The sequence below is a fragment of the Mycteria americana genome, chromosome 2 (genome assembly GCF_035582795.1).
Source record: "Mycteria americana isolate JAX WOST 10 ecotype Jacksonville Zoo and Gardens chromosome 2, USCA_MyAme_1.0, whole genome shotgun sequence".
In the NCBI taxonomy this organism is placed as follows: domain Eukaryota; kingdom Metazoa; phylum Chordata; class Aves; order Ciconiiformes; family Ciconiidae; genus Mycteria; species Mycteria americana.
The window spans coordinates 8,189,572-8,206,017 of record NC_134366.1 but is presented as its reverse complement, the minus strand read 5'-3'; the positions used below and the strand labels follow the sequence as shown (position 1 = coordinate 8,206,017).

At 37.6% G+C, this 16,446-nt stretch overlaps 1 protein-coding gene across 14 annotated transcripts in view; it reads left to right on the top strand.

The window, feature by feature from the left end:
• Positions 1-16,446, top strand: part of KMT2C (lysine methyltransferase 2C) — a 203,421-nt gene that overhangs the window by 105,845 nt on the left and 81,130 nt on the right. For 12 of the 14 annotated variants that reach the window (XM_075492363.1, XM_075492365.1, XM_075492364.1 and 9 more), the window contains 7 exons: positions 876-1,038; positions 1,738-1,909; positions 3,772-3,886; positions 4,709-4,881; positions 5,626-5,786; positions 9,463-9,576; positions 11,311-12,050. In XM_075492363.1, the coding sequence (XP_075348478.1) occupies positions 876-1,038; positions 1,738-1,909; positions 3,772-3,886; positions 4,709-4,881; positions 5,626-5,786; positions 9,463-9,576; positions 11,311-12,050 (1,638 nt within the window). The remainder of the gene's footprint in view (positions 1-875; positions 1,039-1,737; positions 1,910-3,771; positions 3,887-4,708; positions 4,882-5,625; positions 5,787-9,462; positions 9,577-11,310; positions 12,051-16,446) is intronic. The other 2 variants (XM_075492360.1, XM_075492358.1) reach the window with 1 other exon arrangement.

Genomic DNA, 16,446 nt, shown 5'->3' with positions numbered 1-16,446 from the left:
AGCCACTGACCTGGTTTTTCTTAAGTTTACTCCAAATCTTACGGTGCTGTGCTCTAGCCTTAAGAAGTATTGTTGCCTTGGTGAAAAAGTGCAAAAGCATGTTACGGTACTTCAGGGACTGTAATGAATCCAAGAAAGAAAAAAGACTGATTCACTGAATCAGAAAGGTATGGGTGATATTACAAGCAGACTGATGGAATCTGTTCCCTCTTGACTAGAGAACTGGAGGGTTATTGGGTAGTTCTTCCTGAGAAATTATTTCTTTACAAATGTGACTATGGTCTCTAATAATAATCATGCTTATTTATGACTTCTTGAAGTTTGGTGGTGACATTTGTGTAGCCTTGAAAGGAGAGATGAGAAGAAAGTGCTAGGTTATGTAATGCACTATCATCCCAGGGAGAATTGTATAATGTCAATAAGATTTTTGGTAAAACATAGTATTTCATTTCCATTTGCATTTCTGATTACAGTGTCTGCAGTTTTACATTACAACTTACAGAGCTATGTGTTTTTTAGTTATAACCTATTGACAGCATAGTGTGGTCTGCCTTTATTACTCAGAATAAGTCACCAAGCCTCTTTACTGAAGGCACAGCTCAAGTTAGATAACATATAGAAGAAAAATGCTTTTCTGTGACAACAAGAATCTCGGTCATCGGAGTGCATTTAGAGTGGGTTTTGTTAAACATTTTAAGTTGGAAAGATCTGGGAGTGCCACTGAAAGACACAGTCCGCTGGCTTCCTTCTCCTCAATATTCACTCCCTTCTACTGGCTGAGGTGTTTGTCTGTTAAACGAGGCTGGGGAACAGATCTGGCTGAAAAATTACAAGAAAAAATAGTTTTTGAACAATTTGTTATGTTTGTTTTTCAGCGATGTGCATATTGTAAGCACCTTGGAGCCACTATCAAATGCTGTGAAGAGAAATGTACCCAGATGTACCATTACCCCTGTGCTGCTGGAGCAGGCACATTTCAGGATTTCAGTAACTTGTCCCTTCTTTGTCCAGACCATATCGATCAGGCTCCTGAAAGATGTAAGTACACAGTATTCAAATGATATGATTAGTACCAGGTTTTATGAAACTGGTCTGTGGTAGGATCAGCTTAAGAGTGCATTTGTTCAGACCTGTTTTCCCCATTCATGTACCCAAGAATTCATGTACATTCAGGTATGAGAAAGATGCAAGTTCATACTCTTCTGTTTTTGAAGACTGACAGTGGTGCACAGCGAAGTTAGTATTTTTCTTTTTTTTTTTTTTAATGACAGAACATGGGAAGCATTTACTCATAAGGCTTGTCTTCCTGTCACGTTTTAGTTCAAGTCCATAGGCTTGCTTACTTGCCCTAACTCAAGTTAGAGCAACCATATTGCAAACACTTCAGCTAAATAATAGGTTTAGATCTGTTAGGAGCTTTATTTTGTACTTGTTCCAGAGAAGAGTTGGTCCTAAAGCTCTCAGTTTTATCTTGAGGAGAATAAAATGGTTTCTTTTGGTAAGACTTTATTAAGGTTTAAAGTGAATGTACTTTTGTTACAAGAAGATTAGTTGAGTATATCAGAAAACCAAATGAAAGGAGTAGTTATTAAGTATATTAATTAAATTTGAATTTCGTAGGAATGATGAAGTTTTGTATGTGTAAGAACTACTAAAGAATTTGTTGGCTTCAGTGGATTCATTGAATTGTTCATAGTTTTGAATGAACTAACAATTGAAAAAATGATTTCTTTGTAGCAAAGGAAGAAGCAAATTGTGCAGTGTGCGACAGCCCTGGAGACCTCTTAGATCAACTCTTTTGTACTACCTGTGGCCAGCACTACCATGGGATGTGCCTGGACATACAAGTTACACCTTTAAAAAGAGCAGGTTGGCAGTGTCCTGATTGCAAAGTGTGCCAGAACTGCAAGTAAGTGAGACTTAAAGGACGTGGAGGAGGACGGTGTGAGATTTATGTGCTGTGATTTTAAAACACCTGTTGTATTAACTGTTCTTTTTTCCAGAAAGTGCAGATTATTTGCCCAGATATATCTGTTACAATCTTACATTAAGTAGCTGAATAAACCCTTGTGTTGGGAACTTTCTTCTAAAAGAGCTGAGCTGGAACTCCGGTGCATTATACCCCCAGAGTTACCATTATCTTGGCAGGTTCTGGAGAGCAGCGAAACCTCTGACTTTTTCCTCCTTTTATACAGGACGATTTTTCTCAAATTTGCCAAAATAACAAATTAGTTTGATGTAGTGCCTTCACAATCTGGGAACCTGTGCTTGTACTCAGCTGACATTTCAGCTGTGCATGTTCCACATGCTGGGTAGGTCCCCTGCATTAAGCCCTGTCTTCTATTTCATAATAATATCTTTCAGAGGCAGTTAATGAGTCATTATGAATACAAAAACATGGCTTAATTGAGCAAAGAAAAAAAGTGACGTGAGTGACCATTATTGAATTGTTACGCCAGACAAATACTGAGACAACAAAACATAATTGTTGTGATATTGTAAGGGTTCACTTAGAAAACTCTGACGCTTGTACTCTTCTTCTCATATAACCTAACCTGATGGGCACTGCAGGATTCTTTTTCTTGCTAGTTGTTTTTTCAAAGGGCTTACTAGAAAAGAAATAATGAGTTTTGTTCAGCTTTAGTCAGATCAGCTGGGACAGTTTGAAGGAAAAAAGCCACTTCACTGCTGCCTCGTATACCTGATCAGTCAGTGCTTTGCTGTTTTCCAAGCAGAACACTCGATATTTGCCAGTCTTCGGATTCACCCACATGAAAGAAGATTGTTCCCTGATCACACGCAGCTGATAGCAAATGCCAGCAATGAAGTTATAATAGCGAAGCATGTTCGAAAAAGTATCCCTAAAAGTGTCATACTGGGTAGTTACGGTATTTGCTAACAAACTCTCTCTCCAGTGGAAAAGTAGAAGAAAAGGTGATGTTTTCACACCTCTTACTTCATGCAGTATGGCCATTTTATGCTGGTGTTGAAGAATAGCATTTTAGGCATATCTCCATGCAAAGAGAGAGCATTTAATGGTTTGGGGTTTTTTTAAGTATCAGGTCTTCCAAGTAGTGAAATAGTATCTAGTATGTGTAATGCCATATATTGTGAAGCTTTATCCAGGCAAATCTTGTTGCATACTTATTTATTGAATTAATTTATTTGAACTAGGGCAGAACACAATGCCTTTAGCTATTACCAAACTATTTGTTTTATTCTCTGCAAATTTATTTTATCATTGGAATTTATGGTGGAGCTCTGTAATACATGATTGTAGGAAAATTGAAATCTCTTCCTTTAATGTTTGTTTTGCTCTTGCAGTCATATTGGTTGACATTGTAGGAGCTCTGGTATCCAGAGGTGGTGGCTCATTTTTGTCTTTGGAAAAAAATACAGTCAAACTTTTTGTAGGAACAAGTACAATTGCATGTTCTTTTCAGAAAGAAATAAAGTACATATTTCATATTTTGAACTGATTTCAGTACAGAAAGGCCATTAAATCTGCCTACATGTGTGTAAATGAAAGTGGGCCGATTTCTAGAAGTTGGAGTGGTTGGACAGGCTCAGCACTTGTTAGAGTAAGCATAGTGGTCTTAATTCATACTTAAATACAAATTTGAGGGTGTTATCTTTGGAGCTATTTGTAAATGATAGTCATATATTTTCATGTGCTCAGCTATGTGTCTTACTGTTTAGACTTTTCATTAAATAGATTTTTTGTTATGGCTTGTTTAAATAATTTTTTCAACCACTTGTTACTTCTCTTAGACATTCTGGGGAAGACAACAAGATGCTGGTGTGTGATACATGCGACAAAGGCTACCATACTTTCTGTCTACAACCAGTTATGGATGCTGTACCAACAAATGGTTGGAAATGTAAAGTAAGTTGAAAGGTTTCAGAATAATTCCTTATCATTATAGGGGCCCAAATTTTGTTATCCACATTATGCTGTTCTAGGTGTATTGTGGACTGCTGTTGCCATGTAATATAACTTGTAATTTCTGAAGGAATCCCACTTGGATGTAATCATATGGCTCTAAAGCTGCTCTGTGAGGGTAACTGTCAATGCAGTGGCTGAAGCAGCCTATGTAGGACAGTAAATCAACCCCTATAGGGGAAAAGAGAAGCGTAAGATCCAGGTGGAGTGGATAACCTTCACTTAATGACAGCTTCTCTCATGATCTAATGTAAACTAAAGCCTGTGCAGTAGTATATGTAATCTATACTTGAAGGCTCTTCATATTTAACTACTTCTTGCTTACCAGAACAACAGTTCTGCAGCTCAGGGGTTCCTTTGCATTTGAGGAGAGCAGGATGAATTTGTTGTTTTATCAGTAACTTTGTGAGTAAGTGTAAGTAATAATAAAAATACAATTCCAGCATAACAAGGGAAGTCCCTGTACATGAGATGTATGTAATTTCGTAGTTGGTTTGTGGCAGTCATAAAACAACTGAGACTAGGAATAAAAAAGTTTGGTCTCGTAAGAAATACTCCTTTCAGGTCAGGGAGTAGTGCAAGGAAACTCTTCTTGCTGTTGCACAGGCTCTTCATGCTCTATTATCAGATCCTGCATAATTTATTAGTGTTATCAAGGACAGAAACTTTCTTTAATTTAATTCAAAACAGGAAAATGTCAGTTAATGGCAGTTCTATCACATTGTGAAATATCATAATTAACAACTAAATTCTTGTGATCTCTAGAACTGTAGAGTATGTGCTGAGTGTGGCACACGAACAAGTTGTCAGTGGCACCATAATTGTTTGGTATGTGACAGTTGTTACCAACAGCAAGACAACTTATCTTGTCCTTTCTGTGAAAAACTGTGCCTCCAAGATTTCCAGAAAGATATGTTGCATTGTCACATGTGCAAAAGGTAAGAATCCTACTTTTTGTTAAATTGTACTAAAATGCCTAAAGCTTATCGTGAGCTGTATGACATCGATGCGTTTCTGTGAAGGGTGTAGACTGTGTTTGATGTACAATGCTGTAGTATCCTGTTGTGCAACGTCTTGATCCTTCATCCCTAAATACAATGAACAATAGTAGGTAGTCTTATCTTAATCTTAGCAAATAAGTGTTAATTGGCAGTTACCTGAAGTGTACAGAGAAATATGTGCTGCTGCTTCTGCTTCTTACATTGCATCTATTTTGTGAGTAAGCAGACTAGAGGAGTCATCGTCCTAACTTTCAAAGACTGTTTATAATCAGGGTTGTTTGTAATGGTCTATTTTTGTTAAATTTTCAAGTAGGTGTTCTCTATTTAATTTTACGTGTTTTGCTATGCCAGTAGTTAAAAAAGCACTATTGGGTATCTTTTAAGAGCGTAGACTGTGTTTCATATTCAATGCTATTATATCTTGCTGTGCAACGTCTGGATATTGCTATACATGTTGTGGTGTCCAGTTGGGTTTAGTGACAGTTTAGGTCTTCGTGTTTAAATTTGTTCACTGCTTGACATACTGACGTATCATCCTAATTTCTCTAAAATTCTCCGTAATAAAGCAATTTTTTATTTCCCCATAGGAATGAAAAACAGTGCTATTTTTAATTGATTTTTACTAGGATACCTTATATTGTTATTAATAAGATCATAGTCACACTAAATTAATCTCCGCAGGTGGATTCACATAGAATGTGACAGATCTCCAGGTAGTGAATTGGAGTCTCAGTTGAAAGACTACATCTGCACTCTTTGTAAACAAGGAGAAGGGGATCAGACTCAGTCATGTGATGTAATGGACACTTCTGAACTCATTCCTGAACCTGACAGTATAACAGGTAATCAAATGTAATCTTTATATTTCTGAAATGCTAACATCAAATATAAATGTCTGCAGCTGTCTCACTAAGTCTTTTGTGAACCAGCCACTCATATTCTACTCTGAGGAGTTCATCTATTCCTTTATTTAGCAGCAGCTTCTCAAGCAATCCGTGGGTGAGCTGTCTTCTCAATGTTCTTTCTGAGTTCAGGATCCTGTATTAGAGACATGGGCAAGTAAGCACCTTAATGGTGGCTCTCAAACTTCCAGCTCCAGCTTCCCAGCCTGTAGCTGTAAACTTCTCTAACTTTTTTTGGATGTGGTACAATTCATAAATGTATTCATTTGACAGCCTAACTATTGTATTCATTTGTGCCTAACTACCAGGCACAAGCCATCTTCTGGTAGATGTTCCTAGAGAAATCCAGCTTTCCTGTTTCCCTCTTGCTACTTGTCAGACTCATAGTGCCTGTTCTCCTCACTATGTCCAGGTAGGACACAGCAGTGGGAGCTGGACTCTGTTCAAGGGACAGGTATATTTAACGAAACGGCTTTTAATCAAGTGTCCTTTTTCAAAACAATATATGATTAGTCATCTAGTTGCAGTAGAGAGTAAAGTATTTTTTAAAAAATTACTTAGTAACAGTAAGGAAAGCACAGAGGGAACTTGGCTCTGTTGATCTGAGTCCAGTGGGTCATCCACAAGACCTATGTAATGAACACATAACTGGATGCCTTCGTGTACTTCACCCCATGCGCTCTGTTGGATAGCACCTACTCCCATGCAGGCTGAATTTCCTAAGAGAAGTACAGTTGTGGTTAAATTTGGAAGTAGGGTAAAATCTAACAGAGGGAGGTGATTGTCCCACTCTACACTGCTCTGGTGCGGCCCCACCTTGAGTACTGTGTGCAGTTTTGGGCGCCTCAATAGAAGAAGGATATCAAACTATTAGAGTTTGTCCAGAGGAGGGTGACCAAGATGAAGGTGAAAGGTCTTGAGGGCAAGACTTATAAGGAGCAGCTGAGGTCACTTGGATTGTTCATCTTGGAGAAGAGAAGGATTAGGGGCGACCTCATCGCAGTCTACAACTTCCTCAAGGAGGGCAGCGGAGGGGAAGGTGCTGATCTCCTCACTCTGGTGACCAGTGATAGGACATGAGGAAATGGAATGAAGCTGCATCAAGAGAAGTTCAGATTGGACATTAGGAAAAGGCTCTTCACTGAGAGGGTGGTTGGTCACTGGAACAGGCTCCCCAGGGAAGTGGTCATGGCACCAAGCCTGTCAGAGTTCAAGGAGCATCTGGATGACGCTCTTAGTCATATGGTTTAGTTTTAGGTAGTCCTGCGAGGAGCAGGGAGTTGGACTTGATGATCCTTATGGGTCCCTTCCAACTTGAGATATTCTATGATTCTGTGAACTGTACTATCACTGCTATGTGCATTTCTGATGCCTAAACAGCAATGCTTGTGCATTGATCTTTTGTTAAACAGATAGCTCAGTTGCATAGGTATCTGTGTTCTCAAAAGCCTGATAATTTTTGACTGGAAAGGGAAAGTATTGGACTACAAAAAACCTCTAATTTTTGTGTGTTCAAACTGATTTTTTGTGTAAACAAGTCATTCTCTTCGATGTTAGCCTGTAGACGTAAGTGCATACCTTTTGTGAGCAGTAAAGAAATGATGAAAAAGATGATCCTGGAGCAAGGGCAGTGGCAGTAGGTAAATGTATGTAAATGAGGAGAACAACTCTGTCAGTGAACATGCACACTGAGTTAGGAAAAAGTGGTGACATCACCTTTGAAGATCACTTCCATTCCGAAAGGTTAGTAGAGGCTGTTGGACTCTCAGGCAGTGTATTTAGAACGTTTAGGAAGATGTCCAAGTAATATCCAAAACTTACTCTGGAGAAACTCCCAATCTTCTACTGAAAACCCTTTTGAATACAGGTTTATCTGAAAGGCTAAAATTTTAAGTAATACTTCTGTTAGGATTTCTAGCTAGTAGAAGCATTGACAAGCATACTCTTCTCCCCAAGGAAGAACAGGACTGTCATCTCAACTACTAGGAGTAATCTGGAGCTATTACATCAGTACAGTCATGCAGTGTTTTATACCCAGGAGAGCACTTTTGTACATTAAAATCAGATTTGGAGCCAATCTAAATGATCATTTCCTCAAAGTTAAAATATCACTTTAAAGTTGGCAGAGTCTGAGAGCAGTTTTTAGGTGCTAAAAGTAGCACCACCTAATAGTTCCTGGCTTTTTGAACTTTAAAGAGACTTTTCTGCGCAGAAAGCTGTATTAGTTTGACTTTTTTTGTGCTAACATCTGTGGAGGATCAGTTCCTTTTGAGTTAACACTTACTATATACTTTGTTTTTCCTGCTCCTACTTTGTCTAGTGCATTTAAATGAATTTCCTTAACTGAAAAAGCTTTTACACAAGGAAAAAAGTGTTTCCTGTTGCTGTGTTCTGTAGTGATACTGTCAGCCAAAGAAGTGCTCAGTAGCACCTTTTCCATACAAATTCCTTTATTCAATATGGGGAACTCACAGATTAAGGTATCCTAGTTCTAAAGTGGCAAAATTTAGTTTTCATGTTGTTGAACAAGTAGGTTGAAAATCAGTGTTCCAAGTGCTGATAGTAGATGGAACCTCATGCCATAAGCCATTGTAGTATTTGTATAAAAATTTGAAGCCTTCATGCTACATTCTGTTGAATTTAGCAGATTGGAATTTGAGAAAAGACCTTTTGTATTGCTGTTGTGGTTTAACCCCAGTTGGCAACTAAGCACCACACAGCCACTCACTCACCCTCCCCCCTCCTGCTGGGATGGGGGAGAGAATCGGAAAAGCACAAGTAAGAAAACTCGTGGGCTGAGATAAGAACAGTTTAATAATTGAAATATAGTAATAATAATAATAATAACAACAACAACAACAACAATAATAATAATAATGGAAAATAACAAGAGAGGGAGAGAGAGAGGAACAAAACCCAGGGAAAAACAAACAAAAAAACCCAAGTGATGCAACTGCTCACCACCCACCGACTGATGCCCAGCTATTCCCCGAGCAGCGATCGCTGCCCCCCCACCAACTCCCCCCAGTTTATACACTGAGCATGACCTCATATGGTATGGAATAGCCCTTTGGCCCGTTTGGGTCCACTATCTTGTCTGTGCCCCCCTCCCAGCTTCTTGTGCACCTGGCAGAGCATGGGAAACTGAAAAGTCCTTGACCAGTGTAAACATTACTTAGCAACAACCAAAACATCAGTGTGTTATCAACATTATTCTCATCCTAAATCCAAAACACAGCACTACTGCAGCTACTAGGAAGAAAATTAACTCTATCCCAGCCAAAACCAGGACAATTGCTCAGGTAATGCAGAATTCTGTGACTACGTGTAAATTAAATTTTCACAATTAGGTGTATATAATCGCTTTATTGATATTTTTCACTGTCTGAAAGGTATAAAATAGCTTCAGTGTTAATGAGAAAAAGGCTCTTAATCTTTAAGGAGTAGTATATGGTCTCCCTAACCTTCTCATTGACCTGATTTGTCCTAACTCCTATCGTATCATTAAACATTATTCTCTTTAGCTAAAAGGTCAAACGGCGACAGCAACTCTTGATGCCAAAGTAGCAGAATAAACATAATATCAATTTTGATAACTTCTTTGCCTCTCCTTAAGCTTGTACAGATGAAATGGAAATGGAAAGTGGTGGAGAGGATGTGACGTTTCAGGAACAACCAATTACTGGTGATGGCCCTGGTCAAGAATCAGCTGTTGGATGTGTCACAGACGGTAAGAAAGGGTTTTGCAGTGTGAGAAAATGCCAGTACTGAACGCTTCAGAACCATCTTCCATTCTGTAAAGTTTGTGGTACTTTATAAATTTAAGAGGAAGAAGTGCCTGGAAAGCCATAGGAGACAAATTGCATCAGTTCTTCTGTCTGAACTCTCAAGCAAGAGTATTAACTTTTTTGCTGGAGAAGTATTTTATTGAAGGCAAAGATAGTCTTCAGAATATTTGTGTAGGAGAAAATTGTTTTACTTGTTTGGTGGGACTGGCTTTCTCCAAAAGATCAAAATACAGTTAAATGCTTTTGTACACTGGAGGTTTGTAATAAAAACCACTATTTGTTGCTATTTAAATACAGTCACTCACACTTTCTCTTCAAGTCTTTTTTGTTTGTAGCTGCAAATAACTGGATTGGATTAATTTCCCCGGTGTGTTTTGGGGCACGCTGTAGAACTTCTTTCCAGTTTACGTGCTTTGTGGTTGTAACTCCACAACTATCTTTGGTTAAGGATTTCTTCTTTTCTTTTTTCCCTTTGTAAATAAAAGATAATTTGTTTAATAAACAAACGTACTCATCCAGACAGGGTGTGCTGCAGTAGCTGATCATTTATGTTCTGCAAATAAATGCATCTTATCAATCACGCATGAAGTACCAGCCAAAGAAAAGGATACAAATAGAATGGTTTCTGGGTCAAGTCCTGTAAATGTGTCAGTGACTGATATCAATGGCGAAGAACTTTCCAGTATGTCCCATCCACCTCCAGCCAATGTTGGAGGATGTTTGCTCTAAGGGCAATCAAGAAACCTGCGTTTAAAGCCAAAGCAAAAAAATATCTTGCAGATTAGCTGTGATCACTCTGTTATGCATCACAGCTGATGGTATAAGGGCCATGATTTAAAACTATCAGTAAAGACACATTCATAGTAAAATGCCAGGCTTTGAACTGTAGTTTGAACTGTAGGCTGAGGAGTTTGTGGCAGTGTGAATTTAAGAGTGCAAGTGTAATAGAAAGTAAGTGGCCTGTAAGAGAATCAGGGTCCGTCAAGATACAAAAAGCCAAATTCAGAGCAAAAAATGTGGTTCCCCATGGAATGGATACAAGACTCTGGAACTCCTTGATGAAGAAGGTTGTGGATGAAAGGTGCTTGATTTGGTTCAAGGGAAGGCTAGACAAATATTTTTGAAAGAAATCCATGAGACACTAGTAAATTAAAAAACAGCATCAACTGTTTTCATTTCAGGTGATTTCCTAAAGTCCAAAAGAGTGCTAGGAGGGAAATGTTTTTTATTTGTACTTGTTCTGTTCTTCTTTGCTGTCTGCTTTTGGGAAGTGTTGGGACAGTTGCTTAAAATACATTAATTTATGCTAGCATACATCTTCAATATGCAGAAGTGAAAAAGGAGAAGCTACTTTTTTAGCTGCCTACCTGGAAACATGTATTCAGATTCCCTAAAAATTAATCTTGGGTCTGCTTTCTTGTGATTTACTCTGCTGTGTTTCCAGGGAAGAAAAATAATGATCAAACAGTGGGAATATATACTAAAAACATAGACTACTGTAAACACAGGTACAAAGAAAGATATTTATGATGTATATTTTAAGCTACATATTAAATTCACTTAAGTAAAGTGATATGTACTTCGTGTACTTGGTGTGTACCAAGTATACTTGTTGAACGGTACACCTGTGTAAGTTTTTCTTCTTTGCACTGAGCCTTTAATATGGTTGTACTTAGTTACAGGCATATCACCAGAAGAAAAGACCACAGAACTGGAAACAGAAGTCTCTATTGAAATTAATTCAGCTGAAATGGAAATGTCTCCTAAAAAGACACCAGCATCTGGTGACAGTCAGACTGAGAAAATGATGGAAGTGGTGGAAGGTGTTCAAGCTGTAATACAGCAGGAGTTAGACAAACAAGTGGAAGAGACGCAGCTGCCACAAGGTAGCACGGAGGTATCAGAAGTATCCACAGTAGACTCTCGGTCTCTGTCTTCAGTACCTGAGACCTTAACTGTGACGCCAGAAATACAAGAGACTGAAAGTAAAGGAGATATTTGTATCTCTGTAGAACAACAACTGGAAGTAATTAAAGTACAAAAAGATGTAGAAAAAGGAGAAACCCATGAAAAGTCAGAAACACCAGCTCTTCTAGAAGTAGAAACTACTTCTGCAAATGAAGGTGTTGCAAATAGTTCACCAGTTGGAGACAAACCCATAAAATCACCAGCTGAGACTTACCCCTCACTTCCCCCATCAGTTAATATAAACAAGGCAAAAGTGTCTTCCTCGCCAGATGTTTCATTAGACTTGCATTCTGCACGAGATGTACAGCACAGTCAGCCCCCAGCATTGCCTTCCACTGCTGGAAGTGCTCTCCCAACGACTTACATATCAGTCACTCCAAAAATTGGCATGGGAAAACCAGCCATCACCAAACGCAAGTTTTCTCCTGGGAGACCCAGATCAAGACAGGTAAGCATGTAGAATAATTCATTATATATTTATGAAGGACATAGTTCAATTTTCAGTATAATGCATTAAATTCACCTATTTTTTAGAACATAGTATGCATTTATTCTCCTAAGTGAATGTGTAGTTTATTTATTCCAGAAAGTAATTTCATGTTAAATAATTGAAAGGTCAGACATCATAAAGGTTCTCTAGTGAGAAGTAAAGTTTCTTCCAGCTCATGCTTAGAGCAAAATAAAAGAAAATTTGTTATGTTTCTAATACATATGCTACAAATGCAGGTATACATAAAGCTGTGCCTTTTAACTGATCTCTTAATCTTTTTCATATATGCATTTATCTTGGCTAGTACTTTCAAATTGTGTTAACATTTCTTAAACTGGCTTTATAGAAGAACCTGCAACAACTCCTGTTTCCGTCATGCTGCCAGATATTACCTTGATGGATGTTTTTAATGGTGTTGCAGATAATTTGATGGTTTTGTTACATTAGCAAATACCACGTAAGAACTGTCTGGTACAAATTGTTGTGGTTTGACTAGGATTAAATTTGATTAAGTGAAAAGAATCCTCAAGTCTGTCACATTCTGCAACATATTGCTCTCTATTCAAGTTGTGTAGTTGTGGAGAAAATGGTTCATCAATCTGTAGGATTTATTTTGTGTTTGAAAAATTGTACACAAAATGTATGTCAGTGTGACAAATGAATGTTTCATTTCTGTTCTCATCACAATTTATTTTTAGTCTTTGGGACTTCTAGGTTGATGATTTCATGCTTTTCTGAACTTAGTGTTAAAAAAGCTTTTTATATATTGCACAATTCGTTCCATTTTTACATGTTACCTAAGGGTTCAAAATTCTTGGTTCTTAAGAAAAGGTATGAGATAGTGTTCCAAAAGGGTTATAATTATACAGTAAAGGCAACAAACATAATATAAGAAATTAAATTTGGAACGTTTTAGAGTATCTCGGGGGTGTGTGTGTGTGTGTGTGTGTGTGTTACTCTCATATACAAGCATGTATAAAAATCATTGTTCTTAATACTCTGTACTGTCTCAAACTGAGAAAAGAAATTTAATTTTTATCATGCAAATTGAAAACGGATGGGGTTCTTAGGCAGTCTAAAATGAATTTGTGTTTTCTGCTGGGGAAGTTTATTTGTCTTCTTTCGTATTTCAGTAAGAATTGTATTTATTTTTCTGTGCAATTTGCCCTTGTTCTCCATTGGAACCAGCATCATGATACTGGTAATAAAATTAGTTAACCACCAGAGAGCCTGTTGAGGAAAACACGGAGGCTGACCGCAACTGTAAACGCCTGTAGCAGAATAGATACGTGTCTTAAAAAAAAAAAAAGAGGCAACAAAAAAAAAACCCAAAAAACCAGCCCCCCCCCCCCCATCAGCTGTAAAAGTAGCAGTTTGTATATTCTGTGTACACTAGAGTATAGATATTAACCTTTTAATATGTGGTGTGAGTAACGCAAATAAAACTGAGTTGAACTACGGTTTGGAAGTCAGGTGTAACACAAAATCCTAGCTGTGATGCTAAATCAATATAATCTCTTCAACGGTTTGCAAATTCTATTTTAAAATAAAAAGGTACTTAGGAACTTAGCAGTACCTGTTGTAGAACTGGACGAGTTACTTTTAAAATTCATTATCTGTCTTGTAAAAGTATCTTGGAAGTCTGTGAAGGTTTCTTTTGATTTCGATTATCTTTGTCTTGTGCTTTAAACACCTATTAAGATGGAACTTTTGTGAAGCGAATAGCAATTTTCTGGTAAGAAAAGCATGGCCATACTTTAAGTCCCAGTACACTTTCTTACTTTCCATTGATTATTCAGTTTTAGCACAGATTGGCACCTTGTGGAAGTCAGTGAAAAATTGTCTTGAGTGAGGACTGAAAAAAAAAAAAAAGAAAACCCTGTGGATACTTGATTAGTGAAAAATAGACACTGTTTTCCTCACCTACCTGTACTCTGAATTCAGCTTAACTATCTGGTAGGGATTTGGGCTTGGGGATCTTTTTCAGACTCTTCATCAGGCAGTTTTTACTTCTGTTCATCTGATTTTCCATGTTGGGCATGAAGGATGCAAGTCTCATACCTGTAGATAAAGTGTATTTTGAAAAAAGAGAAAAAACTTGTATATAATAGATGCTTTCTAAAACCAGCTCTATTATTACGACCTTACTTCTGTTCCCACTGAGTTTAGGAATTCTGTGTTTATTTTGCTGCAGTTAGATTTTTCTAGGTCACTGTGCAGTAAGGTATATGTCATATTTGCAGAAATACATATATGCCTTAAAGAGTGACAAAATTCTCTCTGGTGCTGTAAGTTTGCCGTGTTGACTTCCTACTTTAGGCCTTTGCTGAGGGACTGAAACCTGTCGAATGGTGGTCTGTAGACTATAAGTAAGAGATTTAGAAATGCCCGGTTACAGGTAGGTGCTTTTCCTTTTGTGAGCAAGATGTAATCAGACAAATCCACAATGGGTAAGGCATGTGTTTAAATGTTTTAGCCTTCGGATTGCACACAGAAACTGAATTAGGTTTGGGTTTGGGTTTTTTTTTTTAATTACTGGTTTTGCTGTAAACATTCATGTTTTTTAAAGAATTTTGTACTTTTCCAAATTGAGAGTTGTGGATAGGAGCAGAAACCTCTAAATATATTTGATTGTCAAAGAACACCTTGCATTTTTGACTAATTGTGCTCAATTTATGTCATCTTAGAAAGTGCACTAGTAATTTCTTGTTAACATTTGTTCCAGTTCTCCAGAGAAAAAATGCTACATTCTTCTAATACTTGTGCCAGCAGCCCTATATATGACTTTCTTTATAATCAATTCATTATGTATGATTTTAGAAACTGATTCACCAATTGGTAAAAGAAGAAGCCTTATAGCTGTAACTGTAATCTTCCTTCTAATGCTCTCTCTGCCTGCCGTCAGTGCTCTCCAGACACTTACGTGTGCCGGGGTCTGGTTTGGTTTCCTGTTACATGACAATTCTTTGGGGCAGGTTTGAAGGCAAGTAAGCAGGTTTTCAGCAGGTATAAAAACAAAGAATTAAGACTTTTTTTTTTTTTTTTGGTGTCATACTTTACAGACACTTCAAAATGGTATTTTCTCCCACTTCTGGCTTAGGGAGAGCATCATATTGGGCAGGTGCTGGCAGCTGAGAGCAGTGCTGCTTTCTGCCATTCCATCTTATTTTCTATGCCAAGTGTGGCCTCACCACTGAAGAAGGGGCATAAACTTAATTTAAAACATTTTAGTCTAACACAGAGTTTCAGTGCTTGTCTGTCTGAAGATGGTCACATTGATCCAAAACAAGTAAAAAGTGGGGAAAAAATTCTGGAGGGAAAAATGGTTCTATGAAGTTATAGGTATCGCAGTTCGGAATAAACCAGGTCATGTGTGGTTCTTCTCTGGGTGTCACTAAAGAGGAATTTTGCTTTCTCAAAAGCAGGTTAATTTTATGGATTTGAGGTCTGCTTCTTTCTGTTTAAAAAATAACACATAATGCTGTTGTGTCGCTTTGTGTCAGGACCTAGGTTATGTGATACAAATGTTACTTTGCAGCTGGATGAGTTCTTAGCAACATGTCTTAGAGGGCAGTGAAATAAGAGAGAAGAGTTCGACAGATAGGATTGGGTTATTTTTATTGATTAAAGAGGTTGTGGCTCCTATACTTGGTGAAGGTAACATTGGCTCCACAGCTGCTGTCTTTTGTTACACAACAGCACTGTCATTGCAGAACTAGTTGCTTGCCCGGGACTGCAGAGGTTTAAAATAGACATAAAGAGTCTGATTACTCTGTGGACCCCGAAGACAAGCCAACATTAGCCAATTTCTACAGATGGCAATATTCTTCACTTTCTCCTAGAACATTTAAATCTTTTAATGTGTAGTTTACCTTGTTGGAATGTCCTGTTCCTGTTTTTTTTAAAAAAAATCCATTGCAATGGGTTTATAGAACTTCGTAGGAAAAAGAATAGGAAAAAAATTATCTGAATCCTGAATATATTGCTCCTCAATTTTATAAGACACATGCTTCACTGGAGTCAGGGGAATCCATGTAAAGGAATAGTTTCTGATTTGGATTTCCTGTCATTAAATTTAATGTATTGTACTGGGCAGTAGGATGAATGATTATGCCTTTGTTCAAAATCTATTAATACAATTGCTAATAAAATGTATTTGAATAATTATTCAGTTTTGCTATTGAATACAAAGTTATGCATAATCTGAAGCAATTTCCTGTATTGGATCTTCGTAGTTTGCATTTGTAATAGGCTTTAGTGATGTGTCTGCAACACCACTACATCTCTCCAATTTTGAAAGGACTAAAACCCATCTCACAAACAGTGAAGACAATATTCTGCTTAAAAAGGCTTC